At 46.5% G+C, this 20,234-nt stretch overlaps 1 protein-coding gene across 4 annotated transcripts in view; it reads right to left on the minus strand.

Moving 5' to 3' along the window:
* The window catches only part of LOC310839948 (pleckstrin homology domain-containing family A member 3-like), a 25,543-nt gene continuing 5,309 nt past the window's right edge, over positions 1–20,234 (minus strand). For 2 of the 4 annotated variants that reach the window (XM_083729070.1, XM_083729069.1), the window contains exons 2-8: positions 14,212–14,328; positions 11,132–11,287; positions 8,476–8,612; positions 5,523–5,693; positions 3,754–3,797; positions 1,770–1,927; positions 1–1,253 (exon numbers count right to left, since the gene is read on the minus strand). In XM_083729070.1, coding sequence (XP_083585196.1) covers positions 1,192–1,253; positions 1,770–1,927; positions 3,754–3,797; positions 5,523–5,693; positions 8,476–8,612; positions 11,132–11,287; positions 14,212–14,233 — 750 coding nt within the window. In that variant the 5' untranslated portion in view covers positions 14,234–14,328 and the 3' untranslated portion in view covers positions 1–1,191. Of the gene's footprint in view, positions 1,254–1,716; positions 1,928–3,753; positions 3,798–5,522; positions 5,694–8,475; positions 8,613–11,131; positions 11,288–14,211; positions 14,329–16,606; positions 16,835–20,234 lie in introns of those variants that run through there. The other 2 variants (XM_083729071.1, XM_083729068.1) reach the window with 2 other exon arrangements.

Raw genomic sequence — 20,234 nt, forward strand, 5'->3', positions numbered from 1 at the left:
TTTGTTTCAAAAGTAGAGTCTTCATTCAAAATTAGAGTCTTTGGGCAGGGCTCATCATGGGAACGGGCTCCAGAGACCGGGGGTTTGCGGGGTGTCTGTGTGTGTCGAACAGGGAGAAAGGAACGAGAGAAGGAAGAACCGCACAAGATCCTACAAAAACGGAGGTGACAGAGAACCCCACAAGACAAAACAGTAAGTTCCCGTACAGCAAACGACAGTAGAGTCAATTCGATGTTTGGTATGTGACTGGTTGTGGTCAGCTGACCCCGGTCCCACGCTGTGCAGAGGGAAGCAGCCCAATGTTGCTGTGAGGTCAGGTGTCCAAAGAGGCTGCTGTTCCTACCTTGGACATTCGCTCAGGGCCAGCGCCTCTGCTGAAGAGAAGCAGGGAGAAAGCATCGAGAAGAATACTACAACCTGTCCTGCAAGTTCAATGCCGGGGTGTGTAGGTGTCTCTTTGGGGAAAGAGCGGATTGCAGGAAGAGCTCTCTGCTGAGGAAGGAGGAAGAATGCTCAGCAAGGAGGTCCTTCCTGGAGCAGATTCCTAGGCAAAAAAAGATCCTGGCCGAGAGTCAAACCAGCAGGGCACTTCCCAAGGCATCCGGGAGCAGAGCAACTCTAAGGTTTGACCGAGCGACAGATCTTATGCCGGTGAGAGGGATGAAGGTGCTTTACATCTGCCACAGACCACAGGTCTAGCTACACTGGTGACCAAACCACTGACCTAATAAGAGCATAGGACCACTGGGGACAGCCCCTGGAGAGCGCTGGGGGCAACCTGTCCAATCAGAAGCTGCCTCCGAAGCACCCCAGGCTCTCATCAGGACCGCCACTTCCGTCACACCCAATCCAGCATGGAGAGCTAATCGCTATCCCGCTGCCCAGACCCCATCCCTTCTCACAGAGGATTGCTTTGTAAAAGCCAGCGGAGCTGGGCAGCATTCTCAGACGCACCTTGGCAACTACAAGACTGAAGCACAGAACCAAGTCTGGCATCTACTCCTTGCCCTTCATGCACACTGCCTTCCTAGGAGCAAAGGATGCTTCTGCCATCGCACCCTGCAGGCCAAGGCTATTCCTAAACTAGAGGAGGGAGCCCCGGGCCAGTTCTTCTAGCTAGCTAGCTAGCTAGCTAGCAGCAAGGATGGCTCCAAAGTGTCGACAAGAGCTGCGGCAAAGCCAATATCCGGATTACAGTCGTTGGTCCCCGCCAGCTGAGTCCACTGGAGAGTCCTGGGCCGACGAGAGGACGTCTGAGATGAAAAAGAGGAAGAAACTGGGAGTGAGAGTGAGTGGCGGCTTCCACTTCTGAGCACAGACACCCTACCAACACCCTCTGAGGCCACACACCCCACCCAGAGGCAAAGGTTAAGCTCCCGCAAAAGCCAGGGATAGCCACGTGAAGCCTCCGCAGAGCAGCGGAATGAAGGCTCCCCACTGCCCTGCAGAGGCTTCGAACAGCGAAGCTAGAACAGCGAGGGGGAGCGCTGCGCAGCGCTCCCTCTTGCTGTTCTGGCTTCTGTGATAGCTGTGCAGCCTGCATTCGCTCCATAAGACGCACACACATTTCCCCTTACTTTTTAGGAGGGAACAAGTGCGTCTTATAGAGCGAAAAAATACGGTAATTATAATTGCTAACGGAAGAAAAGCAGCATGCTCCGATTATTATTGTTTCTATAGGGCCGAGGGGAAGGCTGCCAGCCTATCAAAACTCACCACCTCTCCCCTCCCATGTCAACCTCATGCAGTTATCTCGTGGCAGCCCCTACCAACTGCTTCTTCAACGATGGTGCTGGAGGCGCTTTCGGACTGGGAACCCGGCTGCCCCCACTGCTGCGAGCGAAACATCACCATCTCCTCCAAGTTGCGCAGAACCGTCACGGTGCCCTTGGCGGGTGCGGGCAAGACCCGAGCCTGCTCCAGAGCTCTGCAGGGGAAGATTTCCAGGGAACTTATTCCTGAGTAAGCATAGGTGGGGATGCACACAAAAAAGCAGGGTGTGCTATGCAAAATAAGCACCTTAAAGGTAAAGGGACCCCTGACCATTAGGTCCAGTCGTGACCAACTCTGGGGTTGCGGCACTCATCTCGCTTTATTGGCCGAGGGAGCCGGCATACAGCTTCCGGGTCATGTGGCCAGCATGACTAAGCTGCTTCTGGTGAACCAGAGCAGCTCACAGAAACGCCATTTACCTTCACGCCAGAGTGGTACCTATTTATCTACTTGCACTTTGACGTGCTTTCAAACTGCTAGGTTGGCAGGAGCAGGGACTGAGTAACGGGAGCTCACCCCGTCGTGGGGATTCGAACCGCCGACCTTCTGATCAGCAAGTCCTAGGCTCTGTGGTTTAACCCACAGCGCCACCCGCATCCCAATAAGCACCTTGCGTAAGATAAATACGGACTGCAGAATTCATCCCTGACCGGGGGGGGGGGGGGGGGAGGGAGAGGAAAGAGGCACTCTCATTTCCATAGCACAACACCAGGCATTTCCTGTTGCCCAGATCCGCTGTAGAGAACAAGCAGGCAACGGGACGAAGAAATAAAACAATTTAGAACCCAGGAGGTTTGGAATGTGGGCTCTGTCAGCTTGGAAATTTTTCTAAGCAGGCCTGGATTGTAATGGGGTTGTCACATGCCAGCAGGGTATTGATTGATTTAAATCACGGTTTAAATCACTAGTCAGTAAGTCTTCATTTAAATCTTTTTTTTTTTTTGCAGAAAGATTCATTCTTGCTGGTATAACCTTAATATTTACAACCAGATGAAGGTTTCCTTTTTGGAATAATATTTTTTCAGAGTAGTTTTTACAGCTATATCAAAAATTACTGATTTGGTTATACTATTAGAAATACATAGGCAGATAATTATGTAATTATTGTAAGGTTGTAATAAGTTGTTTATATTTGGGCAACTTTTCTGCTGGACTTTATTGGAAGGAGAAAAATAATCATTTCCTTAATAACAATTTAAACAATTTATTTAACTAAAACAACATTATAGCATATGTATCCATGCTTGTTAACTGATGTGGCTAAACAATTTGTTTTTTAAACTTAGACTGAGTTTTAGCACACATGAAAAACTTAAAACAAATCCTTAAATCCTAAACCATAATGCAACTTAAACAGAAAACTACCTTTAGAGTGATTTTTCCTCCAAAAAGTAATAATAATAATAAAAATCCAATTTAAATTTTAAAATATCCTATTTTTTATTTTTTTAAAAAATCATTGATTTTTATCCACCCTACTTGCCAGCCCTTCCCTCTCAGTCCCCTAACCCCTTTCCCAAGCGAAAAACCTTACCCTTGAAAGAGTAGGGTACCTAGCAGCAAAGAGGGCATGAGGCATTTTGCAGGCCTTGAGTGAACCCCAGTCAAACCAACACTCCTTTTAGCTCAGTTCTGGTGACACTGAGAAGCAGTGGCTCTCCAGGGGTTTGAACAGGGAACAATTCCAGCCCAACCGGGAGATGCTGGGGACTGAAGATGTGACCTTCTGCATGCTCTCCTGTCTCTGCTGAGCCTTCCCTGCCCCCCTTTCTCAGTAAGATTCTTTGTTTGGGAAGGAGGGAGGGGAACTGGCAAAGAAAGGGGAGGGTGCCTTGCCAACTTTCTCAGCCAAGGCTCAAAAGGATCCACATTTCCCCCCTACTGAGCACTGCCCGGGAATGCTTGGGCAAAGCAAACAGTTTTTTGAGTCGGGCTAGAGTGTGTCTGCCCATCACTTCTTACCTTCCTATGAGTGCTTACCTTTCTGATGAGGCTATGCCTGTGTGGCTCATGGAACGCCTTACCTGGAAAAATAAAAGTGGGGGGTGGGATTCCATGGCAATGAGAACGCAAGCACAATATAACAACATCCTGATATTCCAGAGTTGCAGATTTGTTTGTGAACCGAATCTGTATACTGCCCAGTAACCAATGCCCTCTGGAAAGTGAGTGATTTAAAAACATAAAAATTGAAAAACAGGCCACATGCAAAAATCAGACAGGCTATAAGACGATATAAAACCAAATAAAGCACAAATAGCAAGCTGTACATTAGAAATCTTAAGATAATGCAGGAATAATTAGAGCCTCTCTGCTGCGTTCACCCTTGCAAATGTGGGTTAGGGTCACCACTTCAGACACAGCAAATTGAAAAATAATAAAATTACTCATCATCCTTCAGTGTCTCCTTAACCAACCTGCTCCTGTTTACAAATGGAACACCTATTTTGCTTAAGCAAAATATTTTTAAAATTGATTGACCCAAATTAAGGCTGCAATCCTAAACCCACTTACTTGAAATCAATATGACAGACCTCTGCATAGAACTGTTAAGGATTGTGCTGCACTCAAGTCCTACAGCTCTAGTTGAAAGCAAGTCAACTTACAACAACAACAACAACAACAACAACAACAACAACAACAACAACAATTTATACCCCGCCAACAACAATTTATACTCCGCCCATCTGGCTGGGTTTCCCCAGCTATTCTGGGCAGCTCCCAATAGAATATTAAATACATGAAAAATACATCAAACATTAAAAACTTCCCTAAACAGGGCTGCCTTCAGATGTTTTCTAAAAGTCAGGTAGTTGTTTATTTCCTTGACATCTGGTGGGAGGGCGTTCCACAGGGTGGGCGCCACTACTGAGAAGGTCCTCTGCCTGGTTCCCTGTAACCTCACTTCTCACAATAAGGGAACCGCCAGAACCCACATTAGGTTTTTGAGATTGATCTTTGGACTAACTGCAGCAGGATTGGGAAATGGGAGTTGACTCATGCCTGATCTGCAGTAGCAGCGAACCAAGATATGAAAGTGCCCCATTGTATAGGACAGGTGCCATACGAAAACACACCATCACTTCTCATACCAGGGTTTCTTCAAAACCTTAACATCGTGAAAAATGGGGGTTCTCAAACTAGCTCTTCAATTAATACCCTCCCTGTAAGTCCAAGGGAACCAAGAGACTAAATTAACAAAGGTGAAGAACAGGGCACCGCAGCAGGTAAAAGGCAAAGGGTAAAGGACCCCTGGACAGTTAAGTCCAGTCAAATGCAATTATGGGGTGTGGCACTCATCTCGCTTTCAGGCCAAGGGAGCCGGCGTTTGTCCACAGACAGCTTTCCAGGTCAGGTGGCCAGCATGACTAAACTGCTTCTGGCACAGCAGAACACCGTGACAGAAGCCAGAGCGCACAGAAATGCCGTTTACCTTCCCGCCAGAGTGGTACCTATTTATCTACTGGCACTGGCATGCTTTCAAACTGCTAGGTTGGCAGGAGCTGGGACAGAGCAATGGGAGCTCACCCTGTTGCGGGGATTCGAACCGCCAACCTTCTGATCAGCAAGCCCAAGAGGCTCAGTGGTTTAGACCACAGCGTCACCCACTCCCACCACACTTGTGAAATTCCCTTTCCAAGGAATATTATATATGTATGTTGCATTTCAGACTTTAATCTGTTAGCACTTCCTATCTGGGTGGAAAGGCAGAATATAAATTCAAGGAAGGAAGGAACGATTGGACTCACCCGGTGAGAATGTGGGAGCTTGGTGCCCACAAAGTCAAAAGGCTGGGGGACCGTCAAAGGATGGTACAGCTCAGGAGCCAATCGGGTGTTTGCAAATTTCATGCACTCTTCTAGCGTGGAGATGAACTGGCTGCAGGTTGCTCGCAACAAGGATGACGCTTCGTTCATCTTCTGCAGGAAGCCAAGAGCAGGAAGAGGAGTGAGTAGGAAGCCTGAGCAGCCTGACCTTCAGGGCCTCAGCGACTCAGTGCAAGTCCCAAGAGACTTCAGCCCAGGGCCAGTTCAAAGATTCTGCTGCTAAGGTAACCTAGCTCTGCACCACATTAGTGCCCATACTGGGGGTGGGGGGAGCTTTCAAATAAATGGTTCTGTACGTGAAAACTAAGACTGCGCAGCCAAGTGGGAGGGCTGCACCACAAGCACCGTAATGAACAAATGGGAGGCTCCCTAGGCGCACTGAGCTTAGTACAGTGGTGCCTCGCAAGACGAAAAGAATCCGTTCTGCGAGTCTCTTCGTCTTGCAGTTTTTTCGTCTTGCGAAGCAAGCCCATTAGCGGCTTAGCGCTATTAGCGGCTTAGCGGATCAGCTGATTAGCGGCTTAGCGGATCAGCTGATAAGCGGCTTAGCGGATCAGCTGTTAAGCGGCTTAGCGGATCAGCTGTTAAGGGGCTTAGCGGATCAGCTGATAAGCGGCTTAGCGGCTTGGGAAAAAGGGGGGGGGGGAGGAAAAAACCCCACAGGAACTTGCAAGACATTTTCGTCTTGCGAAGCAAGCCCATAGGAAATTCGTTTTGCGAAGCACCTCCAAAACGGAAAACCCTTTCTTCTAGCGGGTTTTCCGTCTTGCGAGGCATTCGTCTTGCGGGGCACCACTGTACAGAAAAAACTTCTCTCGAGGTAGTTCATCCACCCCTTTGGCACTGGCTCTCCAAGGTTACAACTTTGAACATCGCTGTGGGTGGCATCAACTAGGAGTAGTGCCTTGTCAGTTTTCCACCCCAAGAAAACAAAAACGTCTTGGACCAGCCCTGCCCTTGCTGCATCTAGCCATGTCCACAGCAGAAACAGCTGCCTCTCATAACCCCAAAGCATCTCTGAATATAATTGTGGTGCCTTATGGATCATAGGCTGGGCTTCTATTCCTTAATTCCAAGGACTACAACAATCCTTGGCTGTTTTCTCTCGGATCTCCTATAGCAGGAATGGAGAACCATCAGCATTCCACAACTTCTATTTTCTCCATCCACTGGCTGTGGCAGCTGGGCCGAGGTTCAGCAGGCCAACGTTCCGCATTCCTGCCTGACAGAAGTCAGAGGGAGACAACTTTTTGCTCACAAATGACCGGGGGGTACGTTCTCCGCTAAGCACCCTGGAACAGAGGAGTGGGGAACCTTTGGCTCACCAATATGTTCCTGGAATACAACAGCCCATCAGCCCTTGCAGTCATGCCAATGGGCAGGGATGCTGGGTGTTGGAGTTCAGCAACATTATTATTATTATTATTATTATTATTATTATTATTATTATTACCCCGCCCATCTGGCTGGGTTGCCCCAGCCACTCTAGGTGGCTTCCAACACACACAAAAATAATAAGAAAACATCAAACATTAATAGTAACAATCAGATCCTACATGAAAAGTCACAATAACTTTAAAATAAACAACTTATACCAAATAAAGCAGTATGCAATAATGCATTAGAATCCAATAGTAAACACTAAAATTAAACATCGGCAGGTAATAATTAAACAGTTTACACTTATCAATTCCAATGAAAAATTACTCATCTATAATCGACAAAAATAGCAGCAAACCACAATACCTAAAATACCACAAATCATACAAAACAATGTAAAAGGATTAAATTAAGAAACAAGGACACACAACTTATAATTATAATTATTAAATGGCCACTGGTCCCATCACCTCCTGGCAAATAGAAGGGGAAGAAATGGAGGCAGTGAGAGATTTTACTTTCTTGGGCTGCATGATCACTGCAGATGGTGACAGCAGCCACGAAATTAAAAGACGCCTGCTTCTTGGGAGAAAAGCAATGGCAAACCTAGAGAGCATCTTAAAAAGCAGAGACATCACCTTGCCAACAAAAGTCAGTATAGTTAAAGCTATGGGTTTCCCAGTAGTGATGTATGGAAGTGAGAGCTGGGACCATAAAGAAGGCTGATCGCCGAAGAATTGATGCTTTTGAATTATGGTGCTGGAGGAGACTCTGGAGAGTCCCATGGACTGCAAGAAGATCAAACCGATCCATTCTGCAGGAAATCAGCTCTGAGTGCTCACTGGAAGGACAGATCCTGAAGCTGAGGCTCCACACAGTGGTACCTCGGGTTACATACGGTTCAGATTACAGACTCCGCTAACCCAGAAATAGTACCTCGAGTTAAGAACTTTGCTTCAGGATGAGAACAGACATCATGCTCTGGCGGCGCAGCGGCAGCAGGAGGCCCCATTAGCTAAAGTGGTGCTTCAGGTTAAGAACAGTTTCAGGTTAAGAACGGACCTCCGGAACGAATTAAGTTCTTAACCTGAGGTACTACTGTACTTTGGCCACCTCATGAGAAGAAAGACCCCCTGGAAAAGACCCTGATGTTGGGAAAGATGGAGGGCACAAGGAGAAGGGGACGACAGAGGACGAGATGGTTGGACAGTGTTCTCGAAGCTACCAACATGAGTTTGACCAAACTGCAGGAGGCAGTGGAAGACAGGAGTGCCTGGCGGGCTCTGGTCCATGGGGTCATGAAGAGGCGGACATGACTAAACAACTAAACAACAACAACAACAACAACAAATCTCTGAACTCCCCTCCCAGCTGCTTCTGTTCTCATCTGGTGGGCCAAAGGTTCCTCACACCTGCAGGAACAGGTCTTGCAGCATGCAACATTCCCTGATGCCATGGCCCCCAAACTGCATGATCCTTCAAAAACTGCCCTCACCTGGAGGTCAAGAGGGGAGCCATTGTCTTGAGGATGTGTTGCATCCTGTACGGCGAGGACCTGCTGTGTCAGCACGTCGCAATATAGTCGCAGTTCGGACAGCTTCCTCCCGAGGGACTCGTTGCTTAGGTCCAGATCTGAGGAAGACAAGCAAGCGGAGCAAGAACTGAAAAAGGGATTGTAGAAAAAAATTAGCAGCATGCACAAAGAGTCTTTTCCCTTTTGCTGAGAGCAGAAGAGAGCTGCTGTTTATAACAGCCAAGTGCAGTGAAATTTCTATTTGGAGCAGAAAGCAGTGGTGACACGTACCGAAGAAAAAAAGGGGGGGCGTGGGGGGTGGGGACACAGAAAAACAGGGCACAGCTTTACTGCCAGCTTGGAGGGTGTGAGATTAATGCAGAGCCATAACTAACAGTCTTCAACATCAGCAGTAACATCTAGACCATGGGAGCATTTCAGCCCTGTTCTTGAGTTTGTTCAAAATATAAAACAGCTTATCTTAGTATTCCTTTTTTTGAATTTGTGCTATGCAGGTTTTTTAAAAACCTTTTTGTAAAGGCAATACTAGAGTTTTCACAGCTGAGTCCTTAACTCTTTATCACTAGTGCTTGGCTTCCTTTAAATAGGGCTGTGTCTTAAACTTGCTATTGAGGTTTTCAAACCTTTTTTGTAAACTCAGGGGAGCGTTTCAGCCCTGTTCTCGAGTTTGTTTAAAATCATTTAAGGTTTATGATTTCTCTGTTTCCTTCTGAGGAAACTGAATAGTTGAGTGAAAGGAGGTTTGTAGCCAGCATCCTGCTAAGGCTTTGTTCAATTCTAGGTTTTTCTAATTTTTTCCTTAAACTTTGTGATTTTTGTTATTTAGTTTAATTCTATAAGATAATATTTTTAGTCGATTACTCGTTTCAGGGATTTTCACAGTATTTCATTTGTTTTGTACAACTACGGTATTTTTTGCTCTATAAGACGCACCAGACCACAAGACGCACCTAGTTTTTGGAGGAGGAAAACAAGAAAAAATAAAATTCTGAATCTCAGAAGCCAGAACAGCAAGAGGGATAGCTGCGCAGTGAAAGCAGCGATCCCTCTTGCTGTTCTGGCTTCTGGGATAGCTGCGCAGCCTGCATTCGCTCCATAAGACGCACATACATTTCCCCTTACTTTTTAGGAGGGAAAAAGAGAGTCTTATAGAGCAAAAAATACGGTAACCGGCTGAGCTTGGCAGTCAAATAACATTTGCTCCCTGTACCACACTGCCCTCTGGTGGGCCACCAAGGATTCCAAGGGGAAAGTGTCCCTAGTGATATACAGCGGTACCTCGGGTTAAGTACTTAATTCGTTCTGGAGGTCCGTTCTTAACCTCAAACTGTTCTTAACCTGAAGCACCACTTTAGCTAATGGGGCCTCCTGTTGCCGTTGTGCCACCGCCACACGATTTCTGTTCTCATCCTGAAGCAAAGTTCTTAACCCGAAGTACTATTTCTGGGTTAGCGGAGTCTGTAACCTGAAGCGTATGTAACCCGAGGTACCACTGTACTGCAAATGTCATCTCTTCTGCAAGTAGAGAACACAACCAGTTTTGTACCGCGCTGGGTGGTTTGTTTCTATAGCCTGAAAACTCACTGCTTCCCAAAGGTTCAGGGAGAGCAACAAAAGGAAAAATATATTTGAAATCAGTAAAAGAAAAGAAAGACTTCATCTGAGAGGTTCCCAAACTTTCTGCCCCCCCTCCCCCACCACCTAAGGACCATTTCAAAGTTGCTGATCATCTTGACAGACCACCTAATGGCTTTTCTGCCTGCTGTAGCGGCTCTAATGGACTGTGTTTGTATTTATACTGCTTCTTTTACTTCTTATATTGCACCTGGTGGCACCACAAGCTTCATTTCATAGAATTCAAATTGTAACACAATATAAGAAATAAAATAAGCACTAAAATACAATTAGAAATCAATACGAATATTTAATGCAGGCCCGCCACGGACAACCTGAATGAATCTTGCAGACTATTGGTGGTCGATGCACCAATGGTTGGGAACCTCTGATCTCAATGTTTTTGCGTGCCAAATTTTTCAACTTTCCAATTCCAAACATGAGGGGTGCTAAAAAGTTGTAACGCACCTTGGGAATTCCAAAGATATCTGGGTTAAAGTATTATAACTCAGTCCTGCTTGGTAAGTAAAACGCGGGCAAAATTGCATTGCTGTATCCGTCTGTCTCGACAGACAACAGGAGAGGGCATCAGCAGCAGTATAATCAAACTGTTGAAAAGTTGCAGCCCCTCCTGTGGCAGTTCCATTTTAGCTTGACATCCAGTCCAATTTTCCCATTCTTTCCAGGGATAGACCAGGTGTTCAAGGAGAAACTGTTGAAATCAACCTGGGAGAATCTAGTTAACTGGTTACTTTCTCTTCCCCAACAAGGCATGCGCAAGACCCACAGGCTTAGACTGAGTTGAGAGCCCTCAAGTGGACCAAGCAGGATCAAGGATGTTTGCTAAGGAGGTGTGAGACTTAAACACCTCACTCTTATCACCGGAAGTTCCCACCTTACATTCCCCCAGCTCTGCCAACACCATCCTCAGATCTCAGCCCCACAATCCCACTCTGGGCTTTCCAAACTCTCCTCAGGACAAAGCTATTTGCAAAGAACCAACCTCTCTCTTTCTGGCTCCTGCTGTCCCCGAGGCAGGCCTTGGAGCTGCCCAAAGCCACGAGCCATTTCTGTCTCTCAGCGGCGCCTCCTGCCTTCAGGTAGAAGTACTGCTCACCAGGGATGACCAGCTCCATGCGAGTGGGGTCAGTAGTGTGGACTATGGAAGCAGTTAGGGAAAAGAGAGCGGAGAGGATGTTGAGACCCCAGTGGCTTCATACACAAGAGGCAGGGCAGCATCCAAAACAGTCCTTCCAGTAGTGGAATGGAATGTCCCCTCCCTCTCCCTTTCCCATATGCCCCCCCCAATATTCTCTAGAGCAGGCTTCCTCAGCCCTCCAGATGTTTTTGGCCTACAACTCCCATGATCCCTAGCTAACAGGACCAGTGGTCAGGGATGATGGGAATTGTAGTCTCAAAAACATCTGGAGGGCCAAGGTTGAGGAAGACTGCTCCGGATGGTTGGGAAACCTCAGAAAACAGATTTAAGGAGGTATGTGGGGGGGGAGAGGAAGGTGACAGAAGCGTAGCTAGGGGTGGGGGGTGGGGGCAATGGGCGCCGCACCGTGGGGGGCACTTACCGCGGGGTCTGCAGTGTGCCCGAACCACGGCAGTGTGGGGCTTGCATTAGCCCACCATCTCCCCTTCAGCCACCCTGCAGGACCACTGCAGGTGGTGGGCGGACTCCTTGGAGGCTGTGTGGCACACCCCGCCCCCAGGCGCAGGGCATACGTGCCGCCCTGGACAACCGAGTGTCTAGCTATGCCACTGGAAGGTGAAGTTCTGTACACACCCATAATTCCTTGTCCTGGTGGAACTATTTCATGGGATACCTTCCTCTGGACATACACAATCACACTTTTGCATTCTACATTAAATAACATTAGCTACCCAGTTCCCTTGCTCGTCCAAGATGATGCAGTTAAAGGGGAGAAGTTCCTCTTCTAGCCACACTGAGATAATTTGGGAGCTAAATGGGGCCACATGAAATTGCCTTGAGCTTGTGCCTTGGAGGCTAGCAATACAGCCAGGGGTCTGGCGCCAATATTTCAGATCACCCAAAAGACTTGGGTCTGTTAGAGTGAAGAGTCCTTGAGACAAGAGCTCTTTAACCACTGGTTTCTGTGCTGGATGTTGAGGGAGGAAATTCTATTCCTCCACGACCAGCATGAAAATACAGAAGGTTAGCAGAAGGGGGTGGGGTTGAGCCTTCCCTCCTCCAGCAGTCTGATTATAAGATGGCAAGTTTTGTTATTAGCAGTCTGTGTTTCCATACAGTCTGTGAAGGGGGGCGGGGCTTCTCCTCCTCTGAAGCCAGCAGGGAAATGAAGGCTACTAATTGATGGACGGGAGGGTTTTTTTCAAAGGTGAAATGTTGACGGCACAATTGCAGACAATTTCAAGAAGAAAGAAAAGTGGGAGGCGTCTAAAGAAACCAGTTTGGCTTGGGAAGAATTATGGAGAAAGAACTGGAAATTTACAGCCTGAGAAGTATTGAGGGAAAATCTAATCAAGATGTTTTATAGATGGTACTTAACACCTACCAAAATAGCTAAAATGCATAAGACAAAAACAAATCTGTGCTGGAGGTGTGGTAAAACAGAGGGGACACTTATACATGTTTGATGGACCTGTGAAAAAATCAAAAGCTTCTGGAACATAGTATATGATGAGCTTAAAAAAATGTTTAAGTATAACTTTATAAAAAATACAGACGCTTTTCTACTAGGGATAACGGACGCAGGTATAGCAAGAGAAGATCAGAAAATATTCCTCTATGCTACAGGAGCGGCAAGGATCCTAATTGCTAAAAACTGGAAAAAAGAAATTGTGCCAACAAAAATGGAATGGCAAGGCTAGATTAACAAAGGCAATTAGAGATCATACTAGACAAGAATTTCAAAAAGCCTGGGGAAAATGCAGAGAATACTTCACAAAATAGTGCCCTAATATTCATATCTGGACTTGTTTTGATTAATGTCCGCAGGAGACTTTGTGGATATTTAAGTTATAATTAGAAAAGTCTTAATAATTATTCATAAAGGAAACAGCCTATAAGAAGTAAATAAGGATGCCAGAAACAGGATAAAGGAAGTCTTTTATTTGGTTATTTGTATTGTTGTATATTATGCTTGTTGTTTGTTATGTTTGTGTCTGATGGGGGTGGATTTCTGCGTTGGGGGTGGGGTGGGGGGTTATGTTGTAAATAAAATTTCCAATAAAAAATTATTTAAAAAAGAAAGAAAAAAGGAACCAGTGTGGCTGCATTAGGAGCTGAGATTTAAGAAGGGTATGTACAAGAAATGGAAGAAAGGGGAAATCACAAAGGAAGAGTATACATGAGTAGCCAACAGTTGCAGGGATAAGCTCAGAATGAGCTCAGGCTTGCCAGAGAGGCTAATAATAATAGGTTTCTTTGGCTGTGTTCAAAGCAAGAGGAAGAACAAACAAGTAGTTGGTCCTCTGAATGGAGAAGCCAGAGGAACTCTATTGGGCGACAGAGAGAAGGTGCAACTGCCCAACACCTACTTTGCCTCTGTCTTCATCCAAAAGGAGAGTGATGCCCAACCTGGTGATAACAGAATAAATGATGCAAGGAGAGAGCTGCAGCCCAAGGTAGGAAAAGAGGTGATAAAGGAACACCTAGCGACTTTAAATGAATTCAAATCCCCAGGGTCTGATGAGCTGCACTCAAGGGCACTAAAGGAGCTTGCAGATGCAATCTCAGAGCCTCTATCTATAATCTTTGAGAATTCTTGGAGAACAGGGGAGGTCCTTGCAGACTGGAGGCAGGCAAATGTTATCCCTATCTTCCAAAGGGGGGAAAGAAGACCCAGATAAGCACTGGCAGGTCAGCTTGATGTCAAGTCCTAGAACAGATAATTGAACAGTCTGTGGCCATCGGTCATGGATGCTTTAGGTGAGAGTCCTGCACTGCAGGGAATTGGCCCCTTCTAACTCTGCAATTCTATGATTCTAATATTTTGGAGACAGGTTAATAACATTTGTGGGCTTATTTATAAGGTGACATTTAAACAGCTTCCCCTCCCCACTTGCCCACAAAATAGCACAAAATGCCCAAACCTTTGATCTCACACACAGCCATCTTAATGCTGCCTTTGCTGCCCTTTCCCACGTCATCCTGTGAATCATAATAGGAGAGGATGCCATTCTCTAGTACGAAGTATCGTGGCTGCCAACCTGTGGTGGGAGGAGAGGGAAAAAGATGTAGAAATGAGGATCCTTTTTCCATGGCAAGTCAAGCTCTCTCACCAGCAGTTTCCAAGGAGAATCAAAATTTAATTAAATTACCCACATGTAAACAAGAACATGACTGAACGATTCCTTTTGCATACACGTATATTGCAGCACTCATTCCTAAGTGAGGTGGAGACAATCTAAGTGGGAGATCTTCCAAAGTCCTACTGGTAAGAAAAGGGTTTTCCTTCCCTATGCAGCTCTTTAAAACAAAAAACAAACCTGCCTTTCCCACACCCTTAAAACACCATCTCCAGGTTGGCTGGGGAGTTTTGGGATTAAAACAGTACACCACTGGCATTAGAGCTAAGCCTGCAGGGCTTTCCACAGGTGTAGAAGGGACCTGTGAAGCTGGGATGCCCCTTGGCAAGGTGAAGCTTTCCTCCGCTAACAGATATACAGCCGTTCCCAACGCCCTCCAGATAGCACATCCGAAGGTTAGGAAGCAAGGTGTACAGAGCCATCCTACATTTTCATCTTTGAACAATAGCTCAGTGTCATCAAAAGCTCATGCAGACATAAAAAGGTAAAGGGACCCCTGACCAACTCTGGGGTTGCAGTGCTCATCTTACTTTATTGGCCGAGGGAGCCGGCGTACAGCTTCCGGGTCATGTGGCCAGCATGACCAAGCCGCTTCTGGCGAACCAGAGCAGCGCACGGAAACACCTTTTACCTTCTGGCCGGAGCAGTACCTATTTATCTACTTGCACTTTGACGTGCTTTCGAACTGCTAGGTTGGCGGGAGCAGGGACCGAGCAACGGGAGCTCACCCCGTTGCGGGGATTCGAACTGCCGACCTTCTGATCAGCAAGTCCTAGGCTCTGTGGTTTAACCCACAGTGCCACCCGTGTCCCCATGCAGACATACTTCAATACAATTTTTTTAATACAGTGATACCTCGGGTTACAAACTTAATTCGTTCCGGAAGTCCGTTCTTAACCCAAAGCATTCTTATCCCGAGATGCCCATTCCCTACATAGACCTCCCACGGCCCTGGAAGTGGACTGTGTTCATATCCCAGGGCAAAGTTCGCAACCTGGAGCACCTACTTCCGGGTTTGCGGAGTTCGTAACCTGAAGCGTTCATAAATAGGACAGTGCATAACCAGAGGTACCACTGTAAGGGTTTTTTTTTAAAACAAAATACAGTAAAGCTAAGGGTTAGGGCATGCAAAGACCATGGGAGGACCTGATGGTTTTTTTACTCCCACTCCCATCAGTCCCAGCCTTCAGAGTCAATCATCAAGGATGATGGGAGATGTAGTCCAGCCGCATCTGGAGCTCTACATGTCCCCCACTCCTGACACAGGTATATGTGTTTTAACCATAAATATACAAAACATCACCATGGGGATGTAACACTGACTATAAATAGTCTTTATTTAAACCAGCTTTGTAAGGCAGTATTTGTTTATTTTCTTGGAGATTGCAGCCCACTCTTGTCATTGGGCCGGGCCAGGGCGGCACTTGCGAGGCTGCTCCGACAAAATCCTAGCATTTGCTAGAGAAGATCTCCTGTGCATTTATCAAATGCATGACAGGAAGATGCTCCACAAGCAAAGTCCCCCCTGCAGTCTTGCTTTGCTTCTGTATTTGTGGTCACACCTCCTATGGGAAGCGCTCAGACAACTACAATGAGAAACGCAGAAAAACCATGGAAAACAAGACTCCTAGTTGACATGGAGGACTCATCCTGCTCAGGAGCACCAGGAAAGTGATTCACTATAATGGAGAGGTGGTCCAGCACGGCCCTAACCCTTTAAAAAAACAACAACACACAGAGAGACAAATGAAACCACCAAACAGAAGTCAGTGGGTGACACTTATCCCTTCCCCTCATCTCCAATCCTGGAGAACGAGCTGCACCCGTTGAATTTCTCCCAGTTACGCAACTGCTACAAGGCGCAGAGAAAGATGGCAGCCCTTAAAACCCTTTGGCTGGGGAAGGAGCGGGTGCAAGTGAGATTCGACTTCCTGGAAAGGGATGTTAAGGATGAAGTCGCACAATGAGAAATGGGAGCATTCTGGGGGGCTGGGGTTAGGGGGGTTGGGTGGGAGGAAGCCCGGACTCCTGGGTTCTATCCCCTGCCCTATGGGATAGCCGGGTTGCTAAGGAACGCGAAGAAAGGGGTACATATGATGGGGGGGAGCAGGAGGCGACGAAGGCAGAGGCCGCCTCCCCAAATGCAAAGCCCGACCCACTTGAGGACTCTCGCTCTCACCCGAAAGATAGTTGGTCCATTTCAGCAGCGCTCCCTCCATCACCAGCCCGGCTCGCTTACTGCTGCCGGTGCGCCGAGCAGAGCCAATTGCGGCTCCGGGCCGGTGGGGCCCGACCAATCGCGGGGCAAGTTGAGGGCGGGGACCAAGAACGGGGTTGGGGGGGAAGGGGACTTGCGGGGACGCGGGAGGGAAGCTAGGTAGGAACCAATCAGGCTGGGAAACGGGTCGGGGGGAACAAAAGCTGGACGGACAGGGGAAAAAAGGAACGCTCGGAGCCACCCGCCTCCCTCCGCGCAGTGGCTTATGGGCAATGTAGTCCCACTAGTCGCAGAGTTTTCCCCGCCCCTCCATTGCAAAGAGGTTAGGACCCAGAACAAGGGTGTGCAAGTAGTTTTAAATAAGACTTTAGAAATTGCCCATCCCCTAGCCAAAGACCACCCAAAATGCATCATCCATAGGTCACGGAAAGGGGCGGTCTGTAACAGAAACTTGAAGGTGTGGCTCGACTTCTGCCTGACAAGATACCTGGTAATGGTCACTGAATGCATTCCCTGCCCAGTCTGGGTCATTCTTTCAAGATGGTAAAGACCTTAGTTCTTAAGTCCAGGTCAGAGGATTCATACACAAAATATGTCCTTAAGACAGGATTTGTAGGATTTGCAAGTGAAAAGAACTACTGGGAAAGGTTTCTCCGAGGTCTTTCCTTCTGCAGAGGAAATATTTAGAATCATTAGGAGCCAACATGGCTTTTGGGATTGTTCTATAGTCCATCAAACACTGCCCATGAGTGTGGACAGGGAAACATCAAGGTAGATTTTGGAGTCCTAAAACTGAAAGTGCCTCGTGTGCATAATCTTTCACACGAAACAGTGACTCATGTACACATAAATGCTCCAGTGTGCACACAGCTGTAGTTACACGTCCTTAAGCTTTGTGTCGAACAACTGATTGGTTCAAAATTGGGAAAGGAGTACGACAAGGCTGTATTTTGTCTCCCTGCTTATTTAACTTATATGCAGAATTCATCATGCGAAAGGCTGGGCTGGATGAATCCCCAGCCGGAATTAAGATTGCCGGAAGAAATATCAACAACCTCAGATATGCAGATGACACAACCTTGATGGCAGAAAGTGAGGAGGAATTAAAGAACCTTTTAATGAGGGTGAAAGAGGAGAGCGCAAAATATGGTCTGAAGCTCAACATCAAAAAAACGAAGATCATGGCCACTGGTCCCATCACCTCCTGGCAAGTAGACGGGGAAGAAATGGAGGTAGTGAGAGATTTTACTTTCTTGGTCTCAATGATCACTGCAGATGGTGACAGCAGCCACGAAATTAAAAGACGCCTGCTTCTTGGGAGAAGGGCAATGACAGGCCTAGACAGCATCTTGAGAAGTAGAGACATCACCTTGCCAACAAAGGTTCGTATAGTTAAAGCTATGGTTTTCCCAGTAGTGATGTATGGAAGTGAGAGCTGGACCATAAAGAAGGCTGATCGCCGAAGAATTGATGCTTTTGAATTATGGTGCTGGAGGAGACTCTTGAGAGTCCCATGGACTGCAAGAAGATCAAACCTCTCCATACTGAAGGAAATCAACCCTGAGTGCTCACTGGAAGGACAGATTGTGAAGCTGAGGCTCCAGTACTTTGGCCACCTCATGAGAAGAGAAGACTCCCTGGAGAAGACCCTGATGTTGGGAAAGATGGAGGGCACAAGGAGAAGGGGACGGCAGAGGACGAGATGGTTGGATAGTGTTTTCGAGGTCACCAGCATGAGTTTGACCAAACTGCGGGAGGCAGTGGAGGACAGAGGTGCCTGGCGTTCTCTGGTCCATGGGGTCACGAAGAGTCGGACACGACTAAACGACTAAACAACAACAACAACAAGCTTTGTGTCAAGCTGCAGACTGCAAATTCTATATACAGTACACTTATTTGGGAATAATTCCATTAAATCCGCTGAATTTACGTACTTTAAAGAGGTTAAGATTCCCCCCCCCATAACTGCAGGAAGACCTGCACCAGCAGTTGGTACTTCCAGGAGGCCGGCGAAGAGACTATCATTGTCCTCCCCAACATTTGCGTTTGTGCTGCTGTAGGCCTTCTCTGGAGGGGAGATGTGGGAGCCAGTTGTATGTCGTCTAGCCTGTATGCCAGCTGTATGTCATCTGCCCTTCCTAGCAGAACTGCATTTAAGACAGCTCCTTGGGAGTGCAGCAAAACCAGTACCAGAAACTTTATTGTCAGTTAACTTTCATTTTTGCCATTTATCCATGTACTTAAGCTTGGATTGGTAGTTTGGTTTGGTTTGGTTTGGTGTTGTTTTGTCTTTTTGTAATACTGAATTTATTCTGTAACTTGCAGATTTTTTTGGGGGGGGGGTTATTCTGTATATGTACTTACATTTCCAGTGTTCTCTTATTTTTCATGTTTTGATTTTCACCCCTGCAAGCCGTTTTGGGACGCAGCTTGTTGTGGGGAAAGCGGCATATAAAGTAAGAACCAATCAGTTATGAACCCAAGTTACCCTGGATAGCTCAGTCGGCAAAGCATGAGGCTCTTAATGAGGCTCTTAATCCCAGGGCTGTGAGTTCGAGCCCCACATTGGGGAAAAGATTCCTGCGTTGCAGGGGTTTGGACTAGATGGCCCATGTGGTCTCTTCCATTTCTACAATTCTATTATTCCTTTTTTTCACCTGCGGCTTCATCCATCATTATTGTGTTTAAGCCGAGTGTCGCTTTGGCAGGGTGTTTGTACTTGAACCAGGTGCCTTAACAGTATGCTACGTTCATGGGCGTAGACCTCAGAAATGACTGAAAAGCATAAAAAACCCCTCAATTAACTATAGTTTTAACCCGCCCACAGCAGAAGCCTGCCCCCGTAATGTCATATTTCAGGGGGGATTTTTACCCATGATCTCCCAATGAAGCTCATCAACTTTTTAGGTGATCTCCCCCAAAATAGCTCAACAACCTTTTGCCCCCACCCCCTTAACAAAAACCCTGTCTACGCCCATGGCAACCAGGGCCGGATTTAGGTTTGATGAGGCCCTAAGCTACTGAAGGTAATGGCGCCCTTTATATGTCCACAAGAAATGGTCAACAAGAAATTGTTGCTGATTTTTGTGTTGAATATATGCTATATGGTAATTTATGGACCTAATAGGTATCTAAAGCCACTTGCACATAACAGAATATGTATTTTATCAAAGTAATTGTTGAACTGAAATACAATTAAGAAGTATATTAATAGTGAAATAATTATTAAGCTCTAACTTAAAATGATTTTTTATTCATAACAAACTTAATAATGCAAACACATTGGCATTTGGCAATAACAAAAGTTTATTTAGAAACACAATTTACAAAGACTCACAGTCTAGTTTCTAGAAACTTGCTGTAACATGCAACTTGCTGTAACATGAAATAATAATAGGTGTAAATATATGATGCAAACTACTAATAATTATAAAGAGCAGAATGTAGGCACCCTATATACAGAAATGTGCAAACCAGTGATATTTTAGGGAGCAGGATAGCAGACAGGGCCCATTACTTACATCACAGGAGCCTACACAACACAAAACACTGTTGCTGTAGGTTTTATCTTATTTGTTTTTTATCTTAT

This window comes from Podarcis gaigeae (genome assembly GCF_964106915.1).
Source record: "Podarcis gaigeae genome assembly, chromosome: 2".
Classification (NCBI taxonomy): domain Eukaryota; kingdom Metazoa; phylum Chordata; class Lepidosauria; order Squamata; family Lacertidae; genus Podarcis; species Podarcis gaigeae.